At 41.1% G+C, this 24395-nt stretch overlaps 1 protein-coding gene across 1 annotated transcript in view; it reads left to right on the plus strand.

The window, feature by feature from the left end:
* Positions 1-24395, plus strand: part of LARS1 (leucyl-tRNA synthetase 1) — a 321337-nt gene that overhangs the window by 282235 nt on the left and 14707 nt on the right. Inside the window, exon 17 of the mRNA XM_053719280.1 lies at positions 18966-19098. Within this exon, the coding sequence (XP_053575255.1) occupies positions 18966-19098 (133 nt within the window). The remainder of the gene's footprint in view (positions 1-18965; positions 19099-24395) is intronic.

Raw genomic sequence — 24395 nt, forward strand, 5'->3', positions numbered from 1 at the left:
TAAACTTTTGGTAGCTGTTCCTCCAGCTGTTGTTTGTATTGAATGTCATGACAAACTTGTTAATGCAGATATTTCCTTTAGTAAAGTTACATTACCTGTTGCTGTTCCATCAACATCTAATACTCAGAGTGTTCCTGATAACATAAGAGATTTTGTTTCTAAATCCATTAAGAAGGCTATGTCTGTTATTCCTCCTTCTAGTAAACGTAAAAAGTCTTTTAAAACTTCTAATTTTTCAGATGAATTTTTAAATGAACATCATCATTCTGATTCTGATAATATCTCTTCTGGTTCAGAGGATTCTGTCTCAGAGGTTGATGCTGATAAATCTTCATATTTATTTAAAATGGAATGTATTCGTTCTTTACTTAAAGAAGTCCTAATTGCATTAGAAATTGAGGATTCTGGTCCTCTTGATACTAAATCTAAACGTTTAGATAAGGTTTTTAAATCTCCTGTAGTTATTCCAGAAGTTTTTCCTGTTCCTGGTGCTATTTCTGAAGTAATTTCCAGGGAATGGAATAATTTGGGTAATTCATTTACTCCTTCTAAACGTTTTAAGCAATTATATCCTGTGCCATCTGACAGATTAGAATTTTAGGACAAAATCCCTAAAGTTGATGGGGCTGTCTCTACTCTTGCTAAGCGTACTACCATTCCTACGGCAGATGGTACTTCCTTTAAAGATCCTTTAGATAGGAAAATTGAATCCTTTCTAAGAAAAGCTTACTTGTGTTCAGGTAATCTTCTTAGACCTGCTATATCTTTGGCGGATGTTGCTGCAGCTTCAACTTTTTGGTTGGAAGCTTTAGCGCAACAAGTAACAGATCATAATTCTCATAGCATTATTATTCTTCTTCAACATGCTAATAATTATATTTGTGATGCCATCTTTGATATCATTAGAGTTGATGTCAGGTATATGTCTCTAGCTATTTTAGCTAGAATAGCTTTATGGCTTAAAACTTGGAATGCTGATATGTCTTCTAAGTCTACTCTGCTTTCCCTTTCTTTCCAGGGTAATAAATTATTTGGTTCTCAGTTGGATTCTATTATCTCAACTGTTACTGGAGGGAAAGGAACTTTTTTTGCCACAGGATAAAAAATCTAAAGGTAAATTTAGGTCTAATAATCGTTTTCGTTCCTTTCGTCACAACAAGGAACAAAAGCCTGATCCTTCATCCTCAGGAGCGGTATCAGTTTGGAAACCATCTCCAGTCTGGAATAAATCCAAGCCTTTTAGAAAATCAAAGCCAGCTCCTAAGTCCACATGAAGGTGCGGCCCTTATTCCAGCTCAGCTGGTAGGGGGCAGATTACGTTTTTTCAAAGGAATTTGGATCAATTCCGTTCATAATCTTTGGATTCAGAATATTGTTTCAGAAGGGTACAGAATTGGCTTCAAGATAAGGCCTCCTGCAAAGAGATTTTTTCTTTCCCGTGTCCCAGTAAATCCAGCGAAGGCTCAAGCATTTCTGAAATGTGTTTCAGATCTAGAGTTGGCTGGAGTAATTATGCCAGTTCCAGTTCTGGAACAGGGGATGGGGTTTTATTCAAATCTCTTCATTGTACCAAAGAAGGAGAATTCCTTCAGACCAGTTCTGGATCTAAAAATATTGAATCGTTATGTAAGGATACCAACATTCAAAATGGTAACTGTAAGGACTTTCCTGCCTTTTGTTCAGCAAGGGCATTATATGACTACAATAGATTTACAGGATGCATATCTGCATATTCCGATTCATCCAGATCACTATCAGTTTCTCAGATTCTCGTTCCTAGACAAGCATTACCAGTTTGTGGCTCTGCCATTTGGCCTAGGAACAGCTCCAAGAATTTTTACAAAGGTTCTCGGTGCCCTTCTGTCTGTAATCAGAGAACAGGGTATTGTGGTATTTGCTTATTTGGACTATATCTTGGTACTTGCTCAGTCTTCACATTTAGCAGAATCTCATACGAATCGACTTGTGTTGTTTCTTCAAGATCATGGTTGGAGGATCAATTTACTAAAAAGTTCATTGATTCCTCAGACAAGGGTAACCTTTTTGGGTTTCCAGATAGATTCAGTGTCCATGACTCTATCTTTGACAGACAAGAGACGTCTAAAATTGATATCAGCTTGTCGAAACCTTCAGTCACAATCATTCCCTTCGGTAGCCTTATGCATGGAAATTCTAGGTCTTATGACTGCTGCATCGGACGCGATCCCCTTTGCTTGTTTTCACATGCAACCTCTTCAGCTCTGTATGCTGAACCAGTGGTGCAGGGATTACACAAAGATATCTCAATTAATATCTTTAAAACCGATTGTACGACACTCTCTGACGTGGTGGACAGATCACCATCGTTTAGTTCAGGGGGCTTCTTTTGTTCTTCCGACCTGGACTATAATCTCAACAGATGCAAGTCTTACAGGTTGGGGAGCTGTGTGGGGGTCTCTGACGGCACAAGGGGTTTGGGAATCTCAGGAGGTGAGATTACCGATCAATATTTTGGAACTCCGTGCAATTTTCAGAGCTCTTCAGTCTTGGCCTCTTCTAAAGAGAGAATCGTTCATTTGTTTTCAGACAGACAATGTCACATCTGTGGCATACATCAATCATCAAGGAGGGACTCACAGCCCTCTGGCTATGAAAGAAGTATCTCGAATTCTGGTTTGGGCGGAATCCAGCTCCTGTCTAATTTCTGCGGTTCATATCCCAGGTATAGACAATTGGGAAGCGGATTATCTCAGTCGCCAAACGTTGCATCCGGGCGAATGGTCTCTTCACCCAGAGGTATTTCTTCAGATTGTCCAAATGTGGGGACTTCCAGAAATAGATCTGATGGCCTCTCATCTAAACAAGAAACTTCCCAGGTATCTGTCCAGATCCAGGGATCCTCAAGCGGAAGCAGTGGATGCATTGTCACTTCCTTGGAAGTATCATCCTGCTTATATCTTTCCGCCTCTAGTTCTTCTTCGAAGAGTGATCTCCAAGATTCTGAAGGAATGCTCGTTTGTTCTGCTGGTAGCTCCAGCATGGCCTCACAGGTTTTGGTATGCGGATCTTGTCCGGATGGCCTCTTGCCAACCGTGGACTCTTCCGTTAAGACCAGACCTTCTGTCGCAAGGTCCTTTTTTCCATCAGGATCTCAAATCCTTAAATATTAAGGTATGGAGATTGAACGCTTGATTCTTAGTCAAAGAGGTTTCTCTGACTCTGTGATTAATACTATGTTACAGGCTCGTAAATCTGTATCTAGGGAGATATATTATAGAGTCTGGAAGACTTATTTTTCTTGGTGTCTTTCTCATCATTTTTCCTGGCATTCTTTTAGAATTCCGAGAATTTTACAGTTTCTTCAGGATGGTTTGGGTAAAGGTTTGTCTGCAAGTTCCTTGAAAGGACAAATCTCTGCTCTTTCTGTTCTTTTTCACAGAAAGATTGCTAATCTTCCTGATATTCATTGTTTTGTACAAGCTTTGGTTCGTATAAAACCTGTCATTAAGTCAATTTCTCCTCCTTGGAGTTTGAATTTGGTTCTGGGGGCTCTTCAAGCTCCTCCGTTTGAACCTATGCATTCATTGGACATTAAATTACTTTCTTGGAAAGTTTTGTTCCTTTTGGCCATCTCTTCTGCCAGAAGAGTTTCTGAATTATCTGCTCTTTCTTGTGAGTCTCCTTTTCTGATTTTTCATCAGGATAAGGCGGTGTTGCGAACTTCTTTTGAATTTTTACCTAAGGTTGTGAATTCCAACAACATTAGTAGAGAAATTGTGGTTCCTTCATTATGTCCTAATCCTAAGAATTCTAAGGAGAAATCATTGCATTCTTTGGATGTAGTTAGAGCTTTGAAATATTATGTTGAAGCCACTAAGAATTTCCGAAAGACTTCTAGTCTATTTGTTATCTTTTCCGGTTCTAGGAAAGGTCAGAAGGCCTCTGCCATTTCTTTGGCATCTTGGTTGAAATCTTTAATTCATCATGCTTATGTCGAGTCGGGTAAAACTCTGCCTCAAAGGATTACAGCTCATTCTACTAGGTCAGTTTCTACTTCCTGGGCGTTTAGGAATGAAGCTTCGGTTGATCAGATTTGCAAAGCATCAACTTGGTCTTCTTTGCATACTTTTACTAAATTCTACCATTTTGATGTGTTTTCTTCTTCTGAAGCTGTTTTTGGTAGAAAAGTACTTCAGGCAGCTGTTTCAGTTTGAATCTTCTGCTTATGTTTTCAGTTTTTTTCATTATAAAATTTAAACTTTATTTTGGGTGTGGATTATTTTTCAGCGGAATTGGCTGTCTTTATTTTATCCCTCCCTCTCTAGTGACTCTTGCGTGGAAAGATCCACATCTTGGGTAGTCATTATCCCATACGTCACTAGCTCATGGACTCTTGCTAATTACATGAAAGAAAACATAATTTATGTAAGAACTTACCTGATAAATTCATTTCTTTCATATTAGCATGAGTCCATGAGGCCCACCCTTTTTGTGGTGGTTATGATTTGTTTGTATAAAGCACAATTATTCCAATTCCTTATTTTTTATGCTTTCGCACTTTTTTCTTATCACCCCACTTCTTGGCTATTCGTTAAACTGATTTGTGGGTGTGGTGAGGGGTGTATTTGTAGGCATTTTGAGGTTTGGGAAACTTTGCCCCTCCTGGTAGGAATGTATATCCCATACGTCACTAGCTCATGGACTCTTGCTAATATGAAAGAAATGAATTTATCAGGTAAGTTCTTACATAAATTATGTTTTTTTTCTCGTCACCCTAACTGCACACTGTGGTCCTGCAGTAAGAGGCAGGATTGTTGAATAATTCATCAGCCAACTCTGCTAGATTAATATTAACTAATGGGATAAAAAAACATTTTGTAGAAGTGGAATAAAGCCAAGATGTCTTCTGCTAAGGCTATTATTGCTTTTTGCAAGGTTAGGTTTACAAGTGAAAGACACATTAATATGTTTTGTTCCTGCGCTGTTCAGTAATTTTTAAAGAAAATACCTCAGGTAGGACTAGAAGCCTCCCCTTTTGACACTAAAGCCAAGTGAAATTCTCCAGGAGTTTCTTTTGGTTATCTAGTGTCAGGGTATTTCCTTACGTGGTATCTGCAAAAAAATACTTTAACCTTTCCTCTGCTGCTGGGTTGTACCGCCATATATGTATATGGTAAAAAGAATGTTAGTAGAGTTTCACAGCTCTGTTGTGTCCATTCTTACCAGCTCTCTCATCAAGATAAGGCTAAGACTGAACTCTTCCTTTGTTACGTCCAAAGTTAGTCTCAACTCTGTATTCCAAAACTGTAGTTGGTTCATTGTTTCCATATGATCTGTACTCTTTTGATGTTCATGCTAGATATGGTTAGAATCCTCAAATATTGGTTAAAAGCTACTACTAAGGAATTCAGAAAGCCTATTTATATTTATTTTGTTATGATGATGGTTTAGATCAGAAAAAAAACCTTCTATTTCATCAGGACTTTTACTTGTCCAGAGGGGAGCCTTTGCAAGGCAGCATTTTAGATTAACATACATATTTTTTTTTTATTTTTTTTTGCTTTTTTTTTTTTTAAATGTATGGCACATAAATGTGTTTAGAAAACTTATTATTAAAGGGACAGTCTACACTAGAATTTCCTTCTGTTAGGCAGGGAGAGTCCACAACTTAATTCCTTACTGTTAGGAAATACAACACCTGGCCACCAGGAGGAGGCAAAGACACCCCAGCCAAAGACTTAAATATCCCTCCCACTTCCCCTATCCCCCAGTTATTCTTAGCCTTTCGTCACTATAGGAGGTGGCAGAGAACTGTCAGAAGATTTAGATAGTCCTGTAATGGGTATGTTCCCTTCCAAAAAGGACTGGAGTTTTAAGTAATCATGCCAACACGTCAGTGAGAGATTTGATGAAAGTTAGAGTCTGGAAATGCAGGGAAAGTTTTTCTGCGAACCCATCCAGACTGTCCCTAACAGCTCCTGAGCAATCAGTGTTGACGAGTTTCACTGTTTGCTGCTACACACTCAAGTCCCTGTCAGAAGCGCTGCTGCAAGGCTGTCACACTTGAGAGGCTGTGCCTGTTCCACAGCATGGTTCCTGGAGGGTAAAACCGTTTTTTATGTATACAATTTAAAACTCTATACAGAGTTACAATGTGGCTCCTTCATACCTCAATAGGATCAAGGGTTAATATCTCCTTCAGGGAGATTATTTTAACAGTTTGGGGATTTATATCTGCTTAATGTGAGTTGTGTTTTTTTAGGCTCATAAACACAGGCCCATAGACTTTTTTTGGCTTGAAACAAACAGGTTTCACTTCGTTTTTGAAGTGTTATGCAGCTCATAATAGCTTGGCGCCCTTTTTCATAGCAGGGTAAGTCCTGTCTTACGTACCACATGACCGGGTGCGGTCTCTTTCTAAGATCCTGCTGCAAACATCACTCCTGAGGAGAGCGTTTATTTTCCTTCTGTGGGTATATACAAAGCTATGGAGGATTCTGATACTACATTAGAAGGTTCCGCTCCTTCTGTACTGATGAATAATTCCTGTTTATATTGTGAGGAGGCTGTGGTTTGCCCGCCTGCTCAATTTTGTTCCATTTGCCTAAACATTGTTCTAAAGTCTAAGAAGGGAGACAAATCTGCTAATACTCATAGCATTATTAGCCCTTCTGAGCCATCTACTTCTCAGGAATTTGGGTCCTGAGAAATTACTACCCTTTCTACATTACCCGCTCCACATGCAGTTCCTTGCGGCTCAACTAATCCTCCATCTGGAGGGGGCTTTTTTCCAGCGGACTTTGCAGCGCAGTAACAAGCGGCGGTGTCTGTGGCCCTGAGTGCCTTACTTCGCTCTAACAAATGCAAGAGAAATGTTAAACATAGTTCTCCTGACCTAGAGTCATCTAAATATTTGTCGGATCTAGCTACTTTATCCCAGCTATCCGAGCATGAGTTAACCTCCGTAGCTTCAGAGGGTGAACTTTCTGAGTCAGACTTCAGTTACTAAACCTCCTTCAGCAGGGGAAACCCTCCTTTAGATTTAAAATTGAACATCTGCGTTTTTTTATTAAAGGAGGTTCTGTGTACTCTAGAGGTTCCAGAGGCTACACTCTCTGAGGAGCCTAAGATCCCTAAACAGGGTTTATGAAGATAGGAAGGTCCCTCTGACTTTTCCTGTGCCAGTTAAGATGGCGAACATTATTAGTAACGAATGGGAAAGAGTAGGAACTTCTTTTTGCCCCTCGTCTACTTTAAAAAAAAATATTCTCGGTCCCTCACTCTCAATTAGATTTGTGGGGCTCCATCCCGAAGGTGGATGGCGCTATCTCCATGCTGGCTAATCATACTTCTATCCCTCTGGAGGATAGTTCTTCTTTTAAAAAAAAATGGAAACTTTTCTGTGGAAGATGTTTAAACATATAGGGTTTTTATTTCAACCGGCGGCAGTTGTAGCCGCGGTTGCTGGAGAAGCTAGTGGTGCGACACTCTGTCGGAGCTCATTGAGGTGGAGACTCCCCTCGAGGATATTCAGGAGAGCACTGAGAATGGCTAACTCCATCTGTGACACGAATATGCAGATTATTGCATAAATGCAAAGGCTGTTGGCTTTGCAGATCTAGCCCACCGGGCTCTCTGGTTGAAGTCTTGGTCTGCAGATATGACTTCTTAATCCAGACTCCTTTCTCTTCCCTTCAAGGGGTAGAAGATTTTATTCGGTCCAGGGCTGGACTCTATTATCTGTATGGTTACCGAAGGGAAAGGTGCCTTCCCTGGGTATGACCACTCGTATATTTCTATTTCGGTCCCCTTTATATGTTACATATTAAGTAGTAGGTGGCCATTTATTCATGCACTGTGTAATTCCAAATATTGATTATGCTATTTTGTTTGCTAAGTACCTAATATAGGATGACTTTAAACCAGTACATTTGTTTGTTCATGTGTATATTTTTGTGATATGAGTAATATATATTTTAGGCATATGATGTTGGCATATTTGTCTGTAAATCACAAAACATTTAATTATGGTAACTTCAAATGTAATTTTGGTTCAAGGTCTATTTATAACTTTTAGGAACATAGCAATGCTCTAGCTTAAAAGTTTCTTTTGCTTATTCATGTGTGCATTTTGAGATAGTGTACTAAGGGTTAAAATGATTAGGAATGATTCTATGACGATATACATTGGGTTTTCTAAAATGGTTAACAGGTGGTTCCAATTAAGTAAACAGACGCCTATAAAAGGTGAAAGTATTAGTTACCATTTAGGTATCTGATGACGGCTTAGGCCGAAACGCGTCATACCACACAGTCTGTACTTGCGAGTATTGTTTTATTTATATTAAGAGTGCTGCTTTATCAAAATAAATGCTTGATTTGATATTTTTCCTGTGCTCCGTTTTTTCTATTTGAAAAGGTGCCTTCCCTACCACAGGATAAGAATAGGCCTAAGGGACAGCAACTGTTTAATTTTCGTTCCTTTTGTGTTGACAAGTTGCAACAGACAGCAGTCCAAACAGACTAAGAAGCCCGCAGAGAACAAATCTGCATAAAGGGGAGGCCCCCGATCTGGGATCGGATCCAGTTGGGGGCCGGCTGTCTCTTTTTTTCAGACGCTTGGCTCCAGGAGGTACAGGATCCTTGGGTCCTGGAAGTTGTATCTCAAGGATACAGGAAAGGTTTCAAGTCTCATCTGCCCAGGGGCAGATTCTTACTCTCCATTTTTTTGACAAGATCAGAAAAGAGGGCCGCCTTCTTAGGTTGCGTACGGGATCTCTCCTCTCCAGGAGTAATTGTCCCGGTACCTACAGCAGAAAGAGATTGGGGGTTTTATTCAAACCTTTTCGTGGTTCCAAAGGAGGGAACTTTGCATCCAATTCTGAAACTAAAGTGTCTTAACAAGTTTCTGAGTGTTCCCTCTTTCAAGATGGAGACAATACGGTCAATCCTGCCTCTGGTTCAGGAAGGACAGTTTATGACCACAATAGACCTGAAGGATGCATACCTTCATGTCCCGATTCACAGGGAAAATTTTCAGTTTCTGGTGTTTGCTTTTCTAGATCAGCAATTCCAGTTCATAGCTTTGCAGTTTGGCCTAGCTACTGCTCCAAGGATATTTACAAAGGTCCTGGGGGCTCTTCTAGCCGTTGCCAAAACACAAGTTATTGCAGTAGCGCCTTACCTGGACGATATCTTGGTACAGTCACCATCTTTTCGTCTAGCGGAAGAAAATTCAGAGTCCCTTCTCAGTCTTCTGTGATTATATGGATGGAAGATAAACTTGGAAAAGAGTTCTCTTACTCAAAGTACAAGAGTGAATTTACTGGGAACTATAATAGACTCCATATCCATGAGGATATTCCTCACAGATCAGAGATGCTGCAAGCTAACTTCTGCATGTCTTGCCCTCTAGGCCTCCTCAAGACCCTCAGTGGCTCAGTGTATGGAGGTAATCAGACTCATGGTGTCCTGCATGGACATCATTCCTTTTGCCAGATTCCATCTCAGACCCTTACAACTATGCATGCTGAGACAATAGAATGGCGACCATTCAGATCTGTCTCAACAGATTGTGCTGGACAGCCTGTCAAGAGACTCGCTCTCCTGGGGGCTCTGTCCAGATCATCGGTCCCAAGGCACGTGCTTTTTGAGACTGTCCTGGGAGATTGTGTCTATGGATGCAAGCCTTTCTGGCTGGGGAGCAGTTTGGGGTGCCAAGAAGGCACAAGATTTGTGGACTCTGATCAATATTTTGGAACTCCGGTCAATCTTCAATGCCTTGAAGGCTTGGCCCCTTCTGGGTTTGTCCCAGTTTATCAGATTCCAATCAGACAATATAACCTTGGTTGTCTATATCAACCATCAAGGTGGAACAAAAGGTTCCTTGGTGATGAGAGAAGTATCTCAGATACTAGAGTGGACAGAGACTCACAAATGTACGTTGTCATCGATCCACGTTCCAGGTGTGGACAACTGGGAAGTGGACTTCCTCGGCAGGCAATCCTTTCACCCAGGGGAATGGTCTCTTCACCCGAGGTGTTTGCAGAGATATGCAGCGACTGGGGGGCGCCGGAGATAGATTTCATGGCATCCCGTCTCAATACCAAGCCACCCAGGTACGGGTCGAGGTCGAGGGATCCTGAGGCGGAATTGATAGATGCTCTATCATTACCTTGGAGGTTCAGTCTTATAAATCTTTTTCCTCCGTTACCTCTTCTCCCTTGTGTGTTGGCTCGCATCAAGCAGGAGTGAGCATCTGTGATCCTGATTGCTCTGTCGTGGCCCCGAAGGACGTGGTTTTCGGATCTGGTAGGGATGTCCTCATCTCTTCAGTGAAGGTTACCATCTCACAGAGATCGGCTGATACAGGGTCCCTTCGTTCATCAAAATCTGGATTCTCTGAGGCTGAATGCTTGGAGATTGAATGCTTAGTCTTAACCAAAAGAGGGTTCTCTGAGAGTGATATCTACAATCTGGTTCAAGCTCGTGAGCCAGTTACTCGTCGTATCTACCATAAAGTGTGGAGGACTTTCTTATACTGGTGTGAAGAGTGTGACTTTTCCTTGCATAAGGTTAAGTTTGCCAGAATGTTAGCTTTTCTTCAGGATGGACTGTAGAAGGGCCTATCTGCTAGCTCTCTGAATGGACAGATAGTGGCCCTGTCGGTGTTACTGCACAAAAGATTTGCTGAGCTTCCGGATGTGCAGTCCTTTAAAGGAACAGTCTAGGCCAAAATAAACTTTCATGATTCAGACAGAGCATGTAATTTTAAACAATTTTCCAATTTACTTTTATCATCAATTTTGCTTTGTTTTCTTGGTATTCTTAGTTGAAAGCTTAACCTAGAATGTTCATATGCTAATTTCTTAGACCTTCAAGGCCACCTCTTTTCAAATGCATTTTAACAGTTTTTCACCACTAGAGGGTGTTAGTTCACGTATTTCATATAGATAACACTGTGCCCATGCACGTGAAGTTATCTGGGAGCAGGCACTGATTGGTTAAACTGCAAGTCTGTCAAAAGAACTGAAATAAAGGGGCAGTTTGCAGAGGCTTAGATACAAGCTAATCACAGAGGTTAAAAGTATATTATTTTAACTGTGTTGGTTATGCAAAACTGGGGAATGGGTAATAAAGGGATTATCTATCTTTTAAAACAATAAAAATTCTGGTGTAGACTGTTCCTTTAAGGCTCTGGCTAGGATCAGACCCGTGTTTAGATCTGGGGCTCCGCCTTGGAGCCTCTATCTTGTTCTTAGAGTTTTGCAGCAGGCTCATTTGAGCCTATGCATACGGTTGACATTAAATTATCTTGGAAGTTTCTTTTTTTTGTTGGCTATTACCTCTGCGCACAGAGTTTCTGAAATTTCTGCTTTGCAATGTGATCCCCCTTTTCTAGTTTTTCCATGCTGATGAGGCGGTTTTACGCACTTAACTAGGGTTCCTCCCTAAGGTGGTGTTGAATCGAAACATTAACATAGTTGTTCCTTCCTTGTGTCCTAATCCTTCTACAGCGAAGGAACGTTTGCTTCACAACCTAGATGGGGTTCGTGCATTGAAGTTCTTCAGGCTACTAAGGAATTCAGACAATCTTCCTCTTTGTTTGTCATCTATACGGGGAAGCGTAAGGGGCAGAATACTCCCTATCCTTCTGGTTGAGGAGTGTCATCCGCTTAGCTTATGAGACAGCGGGACGACAGCCTCCTGAGAAGATAATGGCTCATTCCACTAGAACAGGGGCTTCCTCTTGGGCTTTTGAAAACAAAGCCTCAATGGATCAGATTTGTAAGGCGGCTACCTGGTCCTCCTTACACACTTTTTCCAAATTTTACAAGTTTGATATGTTTGCTTCGGCTGAAGCAGCTTTCGGGAGAAAAGTTTTGCAGGCTGTGGTGCCCTCAGAATAGGGTACGCCTCTTTTTTTCTGTTCCCTCCCTTTATTCATTCAGTGTCCTCTGGAGCTTAAGTATAGTTTTCCCAACAGTAAGGAATGAAGTTGTGGACTCTCCCTGCCTTATCGAAGGAAAACATAATTTCTCTTGTTAAGTGTAGTCAGTCCACGGGTCATCCATTACTTATGGGATTATATCTCTCCCCAACAGTAAGTTGCAAGAGGATTACCCAAGCAGAGCTGCTATATAGCTCCTCCCCTCACATGTCATATCCAGTCATTCTCTTGCAAGTCTCAACAAAGGAGGTTGTGAGAGGAGACAGGAGTTTTTTACTTAATTCTTCAATCAAAAGTTTGTTATTTTAAAATGGCACCGGAGTGTGCTGTTTTTTCTCTCAGGCAGTATTTAGAAGAAGATCTGCCTGCGTTTTCTATGATCTTAGCAGACGTAACTAAGATCCACTGGCTGTTCTCGCGCATTCTGAGGAGGGGTAACTTCAGAAAGGGGAATAGCATGCGGGGTCCTCCGCAAATGAGGTATGTGCAGTATAATATTTTCTAGGAATGGAATTGACTAAGAAAACACTGCCGTTACCCATATGATGTAAGTACAGCCTTTAATGCAGTAGTAGCGACTGGTATCAGGCTGTTAAATGTATTCGCAGTTGAGTTATTTTCTAGGGACTAGAATTTGACTGAGAAAATACTGTTAATACTGAAATAAATGTATAAGCCTTAACTGCAGTAGAAGCGACTGGTAGCAGGCTTAGTGATAACTTTACATAACACTGGAAAAGTTGTTTTTAAAATGTTTACTGGCATGTTATTCGTTTTGTGAGGTACTTTGGTGATAAATCTTTTTGGGCATGATTTTTTTCCACATGGCTAACGTTTATTTCTGCATAGAAACCGTTGTAACAGGTCTCCCACTGTTGTAATATGAGTGGGAGGGGCCTTTTTTAGCGCCTTGTTGCGCAGATAAAATTCTAGCACAGTCTTCCTGCCTTTTCCTCCTTGATCCAGGACGTCTCCAGAGAGCTCAGGGGTCTTCAAAATTCAATTTTGAGGGAGGTAATCAGTCACAGCAGACCTGTGACAGTGTGTTTGACTGTGAGAAAAACGTTAAATCTAAAATTGATTATCCGGTTGTGGGTATTGAGGGGTTAATCATCCGTTTGCTAGTGGGTGCAATCCTCTGCTAAATTCATACATTTATTGTTAAAATTGTTGGCTATAACTGAATTAGTTCATTGTTATTTCAACTGTGACAGTTTTTTTGTGTTTTTAAAAGCGCTGCTGCGTTTTTTCATATTGCTTGTAAATTCACTGACAGTTTTTTTCCAAGCTTGCTAGCCTTCATTGCTAGTCTGTTAAACATGTCTGATACAGATGAATCTACTTGTTCATTATGTTTAAAAGCCAATGTGGAGCTCAATAGAAATTTGTGTACCAATTGTATTGATGTTACTTTAAATAAAAGTCAGTCTTTACCGGTAAAGAAATTATCACCAGACATCGAGGGGGAAGTTATGCCGTCTAACTCTCCTCACGTGTCAGTACCTTCGCCTCCCGCTCAGGAGGTGCGTGAGATTGTGGCGCCAAGTACATCAAGGCCCTTACAAATCACTTTGCATGATATGGCTAATGTTATGAAAGAAGTATTATCTAATTTGCCTGAGTTAAGAGGCAAGCGCGATAGCTCTGGGTTTAGGACAGAGCGCGCCGATGACACGAGAGCCATGTCCGATACTGCCTCACAATTTGCAGAACATGAGGACGGAGAGCTTCATTCTGTGGGTGACGGATCTGATCCGGGGAGACCGGATTCAGAAATTTCAAATTTTAAATTTAAGCTTGAGAACCTCCGTGTATTGCTAGGGGAGGTGTTAGCGGCTCTGAATGATTGCGACACGGTGGCAATCCCAGAGAAATTATGTAGGCTGGATAAATACTATGCGGTACCGGTGTGTACTGACGTTTTTCCTATACCTAAAAGGCTTACAGAGATTATTAGCAAGGAGTGGGATAGACCCGGTGTACCTTTTTCCCCTCCTCCGATATTTAGAAAAATGTTCCCAATAGACGCCACCACACGAGACTTATGGCAGACGGTCCCTAAGGTGGAGGGAGCAGTTTCTACTTTAGCCAAGCGTACCACTATCCCGGTGGAGGATAGTTGTGCTTTCTCAGATCCAATGGATAAGAAATTAGAAGGTTACCTTAAGAAAATGTTTGTTCAACAAGGTTTTATCTTACAGCCCCTTGCATGCATTGCGCCCGTCACTGCTGCGGCGGCATTCTGGTTTGAGTCTCTGGAAGAGGCTATTCGCACAGCTCCATTGGATGAGATTATGAACAAGCTTAAAGCCCTTAAGCTAGCTAATGCATTTGTTTCGGATGCCGTGGTGCATTTAACCAAACTAACGGCTAAGAACTCCGGATTCGCCATCCAGGCGCGCAGAGCGCTATGGCTTAAATCCTGGTCAGCAGATGTAACTTCTAAATCTAAATTGCTTAATATTCCTTTCAAAGGGCAAACCTTATTCGGGCCCGGCTTGAAAAAAATTATTGCTGACATTACTGGAGGTAAGGGTCACTCCCTTCCTCAGGACAGGGCCAAATCAAAGGCCAAACAGTCTAATTTTCGTGCCTTTCGTAATTTCAAGGCAGGAGCAGCATCAACTTCCTCCGCCCCAAAACAGGAAGGGACTGCTACTCGTTACAGACAGGGTTGGAAAGGCAACCAGTCTTGGAACAAGGGCAAGCAGGCCAGAAAACCTGCTGCTGCCCCTAAGACAGCATGAAGTAAGGGCCCCCTGTCCGGAAACGGATCTAGTGGGGGGCAGACTTTCTCTCTTTGCCCAAGCTTGGGCAAGAGATGTCCAGGATCCCTGGGCGTTGGAGATCATATCTCAGGGATATCTTCTGGACTTCAAAGCTTCTCCTCCACAAGGGAGATTTCATCTTTCAAGGTTATCAGCAAACCAAATAAAGAAAGAGGCGTTTCTACGCTGTGTACAAGACCTCCTATTAATGGTGGTGATCCACCCAGTTCCGCGGTCGGAACAAGGGCAAGGATTTTATTCAAATCTGTTTGTGGTTCCCAAGGAAGAGGGAACCTTCAGACCAATCTTGGACTTAAAGATCCTAAACAAGTTCCTAAGAGTTCCATCATTCAAAATGAAAACTATTCGAACCATCCTACCCATGATCCAAGAGGGTCAGTACATGACCACAGTGGACTTAAAGGATGCCTACCTTCACATACCGATTCACTAGGATCATTATCGGTATCTAAGATTTGCCTTCCTAGACAGGCATTACCAGTTTGTAGCTCTTCCCTTCGGGTTAGCTACGGCCCCAAGAATCTTTACAAAGGTTCTGGGCTCACTTCTGGCGGTACCAAGACCGCGAGGCATAGCGGTGGCTCCGTACCTAGACGACATTCTGATACAAGCGTCAAGTTTTCAAACTGCCAAGTCTCATACAGAGATAGTTCTGGCATTTCTGAGGTCGCATGGGTGGAAGGTGAACGTGGAAAAGTTCTCTATTACCACTCACAAGGGTTCCCTTCTTAGGGACTCTTATAGATTCTGTAGAGATGAAAATTTACCTGACGGAGGCCAGGTTATCAAAACTTCTAAATGCTTGCCGTGCCCTTCATTCCATTCCACACCCGTCAGTAGCCCAGTGCATGGAAGTAATCGGCTTAATGGTAGCAGCAATGGACATAGTACCATTTGCGCGCCTGCAATTATGCATGCTCAGTCAGTGGAATGGGGATTACTCAGATTTGTCCCCTCTAATAAATCTGGATCAAGAGACCAGGGATTCTCTTCTCTGGTGGCTTTCTCGACTCCATCTGTCCAAAGGGATGACCTTTCGCAGGCCAGATTGGACGATTGTAACAACAGATGCCAGCCTTCTAGGTTGGGGCGCAGTCTGGAACTCCCTGAAGGCTCAGGGATCGTGGACTCAGGAGGAGAAACTCCTCCCAATAAATATTTTGGAATTAAGAGCGATATTCAATGCTCTTCTAGCTTGGCCTCAGTTGGCAACACTGAGGTTCATCAGATTTCAGTCGGACAATATCACGACTGTGGCTTACATCAACCATCAAGGGGGAACCAGGAGTTCCCTGGCGATGTTGGAAGTATCAAAGATAATTCGCTGGGCAGAGTCCAACTCTTGCCACCTGTCGGCGATCTATATCCCAGGCGTGGAGAACTGGGAGGCGGACTTCCTAAGTCGTCAGACTTTTCATCCGGGGGAGTGGGAACTTCATCCGGAGGTCTTTGCTCAACTAATTCATCGTTGGGGCAAACCGGAACTGGATCTCATGGCTTATCGACAGAATGCCAAACTTCCTTGCTACGGATCCAGGTGCAGGGACCCGGGAGCGGCGCTGATAGATGCTCTAGCAGCCCCTTGGGGTTTCAACATGGCTTATGTGTTTCCACCATTTCCGCTGCTTCCTCGGCTGATTGCCAAGATCAAACAGGAGAGAGCATCGGTGATTCTGATAGCACCTGCGTGGCCACGCAGGACCTGGTATGCAGATCTAGTGGGCATGTCGTCCTGTCCACCATGGTCTCTACCTCTGAGACAGGACCTTCTATTTCAGGGTCCTTTCAACCATCCAGATCTAATTTCTCTGAGGCTGACTGCATGGAGATTGAACGCTTGATTCTATCAAAGCGTGGCTTCTCGGAGTCCGTTATTGATACCTTAATACAGGCTCGGAAACCTGTTACCAGAAAAAATTACCATAAAATATGGCGTAAATACTTATATTGGTGTGAATCCAAGAGTTACTCATGGAGTAAAGTTAGGATTCCTAGGATTTTGTCCTTTCTACAAGAGGGTTTAGAAAAGGGTTTATCTGCTAGTTCATTAAAGGGACAGATTTCTGCTCTGTCTATTCTGTTACACAAACGTCTGGCAGATGTTCCAGACGTTCAGGCTTTTTGTCAGGCTTTGGCTAGGATTAAGCCTGTGTTTAAGACTGTTGCTCCGCCGTGGAGCTTAAACTTAGTTCTTAAAGTTCTTCAAGGTGTTCCGTTTGAACCCCTCCATTCCATTGATATTAAGCTGTTATCTTGGAAAGTTCTGTTTTTGATGGCTATTTCCTCGGCTCGAAGAGTCTCTGAGTTATCTGCCCTACACTGTGATTCTCCTTATCTGATTTTCCATTCAGACAAGGTAGTTCTGCGTACTAAACCTGGGTTTTTACCTAAGGTGGTTTCTAACAGGAATATCAATCAAGAGATTGTTGTTCCATCATTATGTCCTAACCCTTCTTCAAAGAAGGAACGACTTTTGCATAATCTGGACGTAGTCCGTGCCCTGAAGTTCTATTTACAGGCAACTAAAGATTTTCGTCAAACTTCTTCCCTGTTTGTCGTTTACTCGGGACAGAGGAGAGGTCAAAAGGCTTCGGCTACCTCTCTCTCCTTTTGGCTTCGTAGCATAATACGTTTAGCCTATGAGACTGCTGGACAGCAGCCTCCTGAAAGAATTACAGCTCATTCCACTAGAGCTGTGGCTTCCACCTGGGTCTTTAAAAATGAGGCCTCTGTTGAACAGATTTGCAAGGCTGCAACTTGGTCTTCACTTCACACTTTTTCAAAATTTTCAAAATTTGACACTTTTGCTTCTTCGGAGGCTATTTTTGGGAGAAAGGTGCTTCAGGCAGTGGTTCCTTCCGTTTAAAGTTCCAGCCTTGTCCCTCCCATCATCCGTGTACTTTAGCTTTGGTATTGGTATCCCATAAGTAATGGATGACCCGTGGACTGACTACACTTAACAGGAGAAAATATAATTTATGCTTACCTGATAAATTTATTTCTCTTGTAGTGTAGTCAGTCCACGGCCCGCCCTGTCTTTTAAGGCAGACCTAAATTTTAATTAAACTCCAGTCACCACTGTACCCTATGGTTTCTCCTTTCTCGTCTTGTTTCGGTCGAATGACTGGATATGACATGTAAGGGGAGGAGCTATATAGCAGCTTTGCTTGGGTGATCCTCTTGCAACTTCCTGTTGGGGAGAGATATAATCCCATAAGTAATGGATGACTCGTGGACTGACTACACTACAAGAGAAATAAATTTATCAGGTAAGCATAAATTATGTTTTATGCTTACCAGATAAATTCCTTTCCTTCCTGGCAGGGAGAGTCCATGACCCCGGCCGTAATTTATGTTTTGAATGGAGGCTTCCTTTTTATATTATTTCCTCTGGCACCTTGTATACCCTGATGTTTCTCCTACTTTTCCTTGTTCCCTCGGCAGAATGACTGGGGAATAGGGGAAGTGGGAGGGATATTTAAGCCTTTGGCTGGGGTGTCTTTGCCTCCTCCTGGTGGCCAGGTGTTGTGTTTCCCAACAGTAAGGAATTAAGTTGTGCACTCTCCCTGCCAGGAAGGAAAGGAATTTATCTGGTAAGCATAAATTATGTTTTTTATTGTTTCAAAAGATAGATAATCCCTTTATTACCCATTTCCCAGTCCTGCATAACCAACACATTAATTATATTAATACACGTTTTACCTCTGTGATTACCTTGTATCTAAGGCATTGCAGATTGACCCTTTGTTTAAGTTCTTTTGACAGACTTGCATTTTAATCAGTGCTGACTCCTAGGTAACTCCACGGACGTGAGCACAATGTTATCTATATGCCACACCTGAACTAACACCATCTAGCTGTGAAAACCTGTCAAATGCATTCAGATAAGAGGCGGCCTTAGAGGCCTAAGAACTTAGCATATGAGCCTACCTAGGTTTAGCTTTCAACTAAGAATACCAAGCAAACAAAGCAAAATTGGTGATAAAAGCAAGTTGGAAAGCTGTTTAAAATTACATACCCTGTCTGAATCAAGAAAGTTTATTTTGTACTAGACTGTCCCTTTAAGGTTACTTAGACTAGAACGGTCTATATCTATTTATCTCAGCAACATCTATGGTACCTGATATACAAGTCTTTTTGGAAGTTTTTTTAGAAAATAAATTAATTTCTTATGTTTGTACCCAAGGATTTTAACCTGTTAGAACAGAGGGAGTTCTTTTCCAGTAATTTGTATTTATTTATTTTAGCCTGGTGTGCCTGTATTCCTTGTTAATCCACAACCATCAAATGGACATTTTTCTACTAAAATTGAGATCCGGCAAGGAGACAATAGAGAGTCAGTAATAAGACGCCTAATGAAGACTGACAGAGGAATCAAAGGTAGTTATTTTTATGGTGTAACAGGAGGCATTATCTTTAAAGTGTCACAGGATCTGAGCAAATTAATATCGGTAAGCACTGTTTTAATTAACAATAAGAGAAGAAACATTTTATCTACAAAGACTGGTGGAATTGCTAAGGAACACATTCTCTTTCAGTGATGTGTTTCTATTTATTCAGTTACTATTTATAAAAATAAAGTAGATTAGTCTTATACACAGTATGCTTAAAGTTACATGGAATGTATGCATTCAAATTAGTTTGTGGGAAAACATTTCAAAACAACAATGGGCATAAGTAACTTATAGGTAATGTAACACAGTAAGTCACTTGTGGGCATCTTCCTAAATGGCAAAGTGACCACTTAACCCAAACTGTTGCGGAGGTGCATGCCACAGCGGTTGAATTGGCTGGCAACCAATCAAAATTATAAGGTAATAAACAACTGCACTCAACGAGGTATTAAAAATAAAACTTAACTGTTATTAAGCACAAAAATAAAAAGAAGCACTTGGAGGTATGCCAGGTAAAATCTTATGCCTACGTGAGCACTTACTCATTTATTTTTTAATACCTCATTGAGTGCAGTCATGTATTACGTAACTTATAGGTAACTTATGCAACTAATATTATCAGTAATGCAAACACGCATAAATATGTTTACAGTAACTTTGCTGGGTTGGAAGTGATGCGTTAAAGATAATTTATAATTTCCCTGTGTTTTATTTACAACAATGATTCCTCTGCACAAAACACACCAGGATGTGGGTTATTTTACTGTGGGTAGAGTCTATCACATTCATTTGGTAAATGTCTGCTGTTTACTATAGGGTTTTTAATGACTATAAAGTAATCAGTAAGCTAACATGATTAAAGGTCATTATTTCTCTAGAAAACTGTACTTGCTTTATTTCATTTGGGCACCTTCACAACATCTTTTGGAATTGTGTGATAATAAATTAGTATATGCGCATTGTTTTTTTTTTAATCAGGCTTAAGCCAGAGTTTCATAGGTGGGTCCTCAATAGAATTGTTCCCCTTATAGAGCCGGCGAACTGATCTTTAGAAATTCTTTTAACCAAAAGAAAAAAATATATTGGAGAAAGTGTATTTCTTTCCTAAGATATGGTGAGTCCACGACTTTATCAATTACTGTTGGGAATACCACTCCTGGCCAGCAGGAGGAGGCAAAGAGCACCACAGTCAAACTGTTAAGTATCACATCCCTTCCCACAAGCCCCAGTCATTCTCTTTGCCTTGGTGCATGGAGGAGGGGAAGTTTGGTGTCTGAAGAAAATTGGATCTTTTATCTCAGAAAGCCGGAGTAGGTTTACTCTGATCTTTCTTTTCTTTCATGTAATTGGCAAGAGTCCATGAGCTAGTGACGTATGGGATATACAATCCTACTAGGAGGGGCAAAGTTTCCCAAACCTCAAAATGCCTATAAATACACTCCTCACCACACCCACAATTAAGTTTTACAAACTTTGCCTCCTATGGAGGTGGTGAACAGTGTTCCCTCTAAGGACAGTTTTGTGTGCAGCCTAGCAGTGAAACAGTTAACAAGAGAACCATACCTTGCCATCTGCATTGTGCAGTGTTTGCTAATTGCAGGGTGTGGTTACCTAATTAACTGTTTCACTGCTGGGCCGCACACAAAACTGGCCTTAGAGGGAACACTGGTGGTGAAGTAAGTTTGTGCTTGATTTTCTTCTGGGATATGTGCTTCTCAGCATTTTGAAGCCCGATTCCTCTCAGAGTACAGTGTTTGTCAGAGGGACGTGAAGGGAATATTGCCTATTGATTCTATGGTTTTCCTCACGGGAAATCTTTTCAAAAGTTCTCTGTTATCGGTCATAGAGATTCATCTCCTACCTCCCTTTTCAGATCGACGATATACGCTCATTACCTCTACTGATACTATTTCAGTACTGGTTTGGCTATCTGCTATATGTGGATGGGTGTCTTTCAGTAAGTATGTTTTCATTACTTAAGACACTCTTAGCTATGGTTTGGCACTTTATGTATTAATATAAAGTTTTAAATATATGTATTGTACTTATATTTGTCATGAGTCAGGTTTATGTATATTTCCTTTTGCAGATTATCAGTTTCAAAATTGGGAAACATATTTAGGAAGTTATTTTTTCTTACCTGGGGTATAGTCTTTTCTTCAAAATTGTCTGCTTTTTCATTACATTTCGGGGGCAAAATTAGGCTCGCAAGGTCGCAAAATGCTGATATTTATTGCGTCATTTTTGGCGCAAGAATTTTTTGGTGCAAAGGTACGTTCAGTGACGCAAATTCATAATTTCCGGCGTCTTAGTTGACGCCAGGTTTCCTTGCAAAAGGTTGCGTCTGCCATGATGCGAGTTGCGTCATTTCCGGATGATGTAGCGCCAAAAATTTTTGTTTTGCGTCATACTTGGTGCCAAATAATTTTATTATTTAAACCCCACTTCCTATATGCCTCTTGCCTTTTTTATGCTCAGAGGGCTATACTGTTTGCATTTTATTTCCCTTTCCAGAAACTGCCATATAAGGAAAATTATAATTTTGCTTTATATGTTGTTTTTTTCTCTTACATTTGCAAGATGTCTCAATCTGATCCTGTCTTAAAAACCACTGTTGGAACCCTGCTGCCTGATAACAGTTCTACCAAAGCTAAGTGTATCTGCTGTAGTATGTAACAGTTGTCATGATGAGCTTTTACATGCAGATAATGTATCCATCAGTACTAGTACAATGTCTGTTGTGCCTTCAACATCTAATGTACATGATATCCCTGTGAAAATAAAAGATTTTATTGCTGATGCGATTCAGAAGGCTTTGTCTGCTATTTCGCCTTCTAATAAACGTAAAAGGTATTTTAAAACTTCTCATAAAGTTGATGAAATTTCAAATGACCAACAACATACTGAATTATCCTCCTCCTGATGAGGATCTATCTGATTCAGAACATCCTACCTCAGATATTGACAAATCTACTTTTCTCTTTAAGATGGAGTATATTCGTTCCTTGTTAAGAGGTGTTGATTACTTTGGATGTTGAGGAAACTAGTCTTCTTGATACTAAAACTAGTAAACGTTTAAATTCTGTTTTTAAACCTCCTGTGGTTACTCCAGAGGTTTTTCCAGTTCCTGAAGCTATTTCTGATATGATTTCAAAGGAATGGAATAGGCCTGGTACTTCTTTTATTCCTTCTTCTAGGTTTAAAAAGTTGTATCCTTTGCCAGCAGTTATATTGGAGTTTTGGGGGAAAATCCCCAAAGTTGATGGGGCTATTTCTACTCTTGCCAAACATACTACTATTCCTATGGAAGTTAGTACTTCTTTTAAGGACTTTTTAGATAGGAAACTTGAATCTTATCTAAGGAAAGCTTATTTTTTTTCTGGCTATATTCTTAGGCCTGCTATATCCATGGCTGATGTTGCAGCTGCATCAACTTTTTGGTTGGAAAGCTTAGCGCAACAGGAAACAGATCCTGATTTGTCTAGCATTGTTTGCTTGCTTCAACATGCTAATCATTTTATCTGTGATGCTATTTTTGATATCGTCAAAATTGATGTTAAATCTGTCTTTAGCTATTTTAGCTAGAAGAGCTTTGTGGCTCAACTATTGAAATGCTGACATGGTATCTAAGTCTAGATTACTATCTCTTTCTTTCCAAGGTAACAATTTATTTGGTTCTCAGTTGGATTCAATTATTTCAACTGTCACTGGGGGAAGGGAGTTTTTTACCTCAGGATAAAAGATCTAAGGGTAAATCTAAAGCTTCTAATAGTTTTCGTTCTTTTCGACAGAATAAGGAACAGAAAGCTAATCCTTCCCCCAAAGAATCTGGTTCCAATTGGAAACCTTCAAGTTGGAATAAATCCAAGCCTTTTAAGAAATGAAAGCCAGCCCCCAAGTCTACATGAAGGTGCAGCCCTCATTCCAGCTCAGCTGGTGGGGGGGGGGCAGACTAAAAAATTTTCAGAACATTTGGGCAGATTCTGTTCAAAATCAGTGGATTCAGAGTATTGTCTCTCAAGGGTATCAAATAGGATTCAGAGTAAGACCTCCTGTGAGATTTTTTTTCTCACGCATCCCAGCAAATCCAGCTTTCAGGGGTAATCTTACCAGTTCCGTTTCAGGAACAGGGTCTGGGGTTTTATTCAAATCTATTCATTAGGGCATATTTATCAAGGTCTGGCGGACCTGATCCAACACTGCGCATCAGGCCCGCCAGACCTCACTGAATATGGCGAGCAATGCGCTCGCTGTATTCAGCATTGCACCAGCAGCTCACAAGAGCTGCTGGTGCAACGCCGCCCCCTGTAGACTTGCGGCCAATAGGCCACCAGCAGGGGGTGTCAATCAACCCGATCATACTCGATCGGGTTGATTTCCGGCGATGTCTGTCCGTCTGCTCAGAGCAGGCAGACAGGTTATGGAGTAGCGGTCTTTGTGACCACTTCTTCATAACTGCTGTTTCTGGCGAGCCTGCAGGCTCGCCAGAAACACAGGGCATCAAGCTCCATTCGGAGCTTGATCAATATGCCCCATTGTCCCAAAGAAAGAAAATTCATTTAGGCCAGTTCTGGATCTGAAAATTTTGAATGGTTTTGTAAGAGTGCCAACTTTCAAAATGGTGACTATAAGGACTATTTTGCCTTTTGTTCAGCAAGCTCATTATATGTCCACGATAGACTTACAGGATGCATATATATGTATATATATATATATATATATATATATATATATATATATTCTCTTTTCTAGACGAGCATTACCAATTTGTCGCTCTTCTATTTGCTAGTGGCGGCTCCAAGAATTTTTTCAAAAGTTCTCGGTGCCCTTCTCTCTGTAATCAGAGAACAGGGTATTGCGGTGTTTCCTTATTTGGACGATATCTTGGTACTAGCTCAGTCTTTACATAATGCCGAATCTCACACAAATCAACTAGTGTTGTTTCTTCAAAGACATGGTTGAATCAATCAATTTTCCAAAAAGTTCCTTGATTCCTCAGACAAGGGTCACCTTTTTAGGTTTCCAGATAGATTCAGTGTCCATGACTCTGTCTCTAACAGACAAGAGACGAATAATATTGGTTTCAGCTTGTCAGAACCTTCAGTCTCAATCATTCCCTTCAGTGGCTATGTTTATGGAAGTTCTAGGTCTCATGAATGCAGCATCGGAAACGATCCCCTTTGCTCGTTTTCGTATGAGACCTCTTCAGCTTTGTATGCTGAATCAATTGTTCAGGGATTATACAAGGATATCACAATTAATATGCTTAAATCCCAATGTTCG

The sequence above is a fragment of the Bombina bombina genome, chromosome 6 (genome assembly GCF_027579735.1).
Source record: "Bombina bombina isolate aBomBom1 chromosome 6, aBomBom1.pri, whole genome shotgun sequence".
Classification (NCBI taxonomy): Eukaryota; Metazoa; Chordata; class Amphibia; order Anura; family Bombinatoridae; genus Bombina; species Bombina bombina.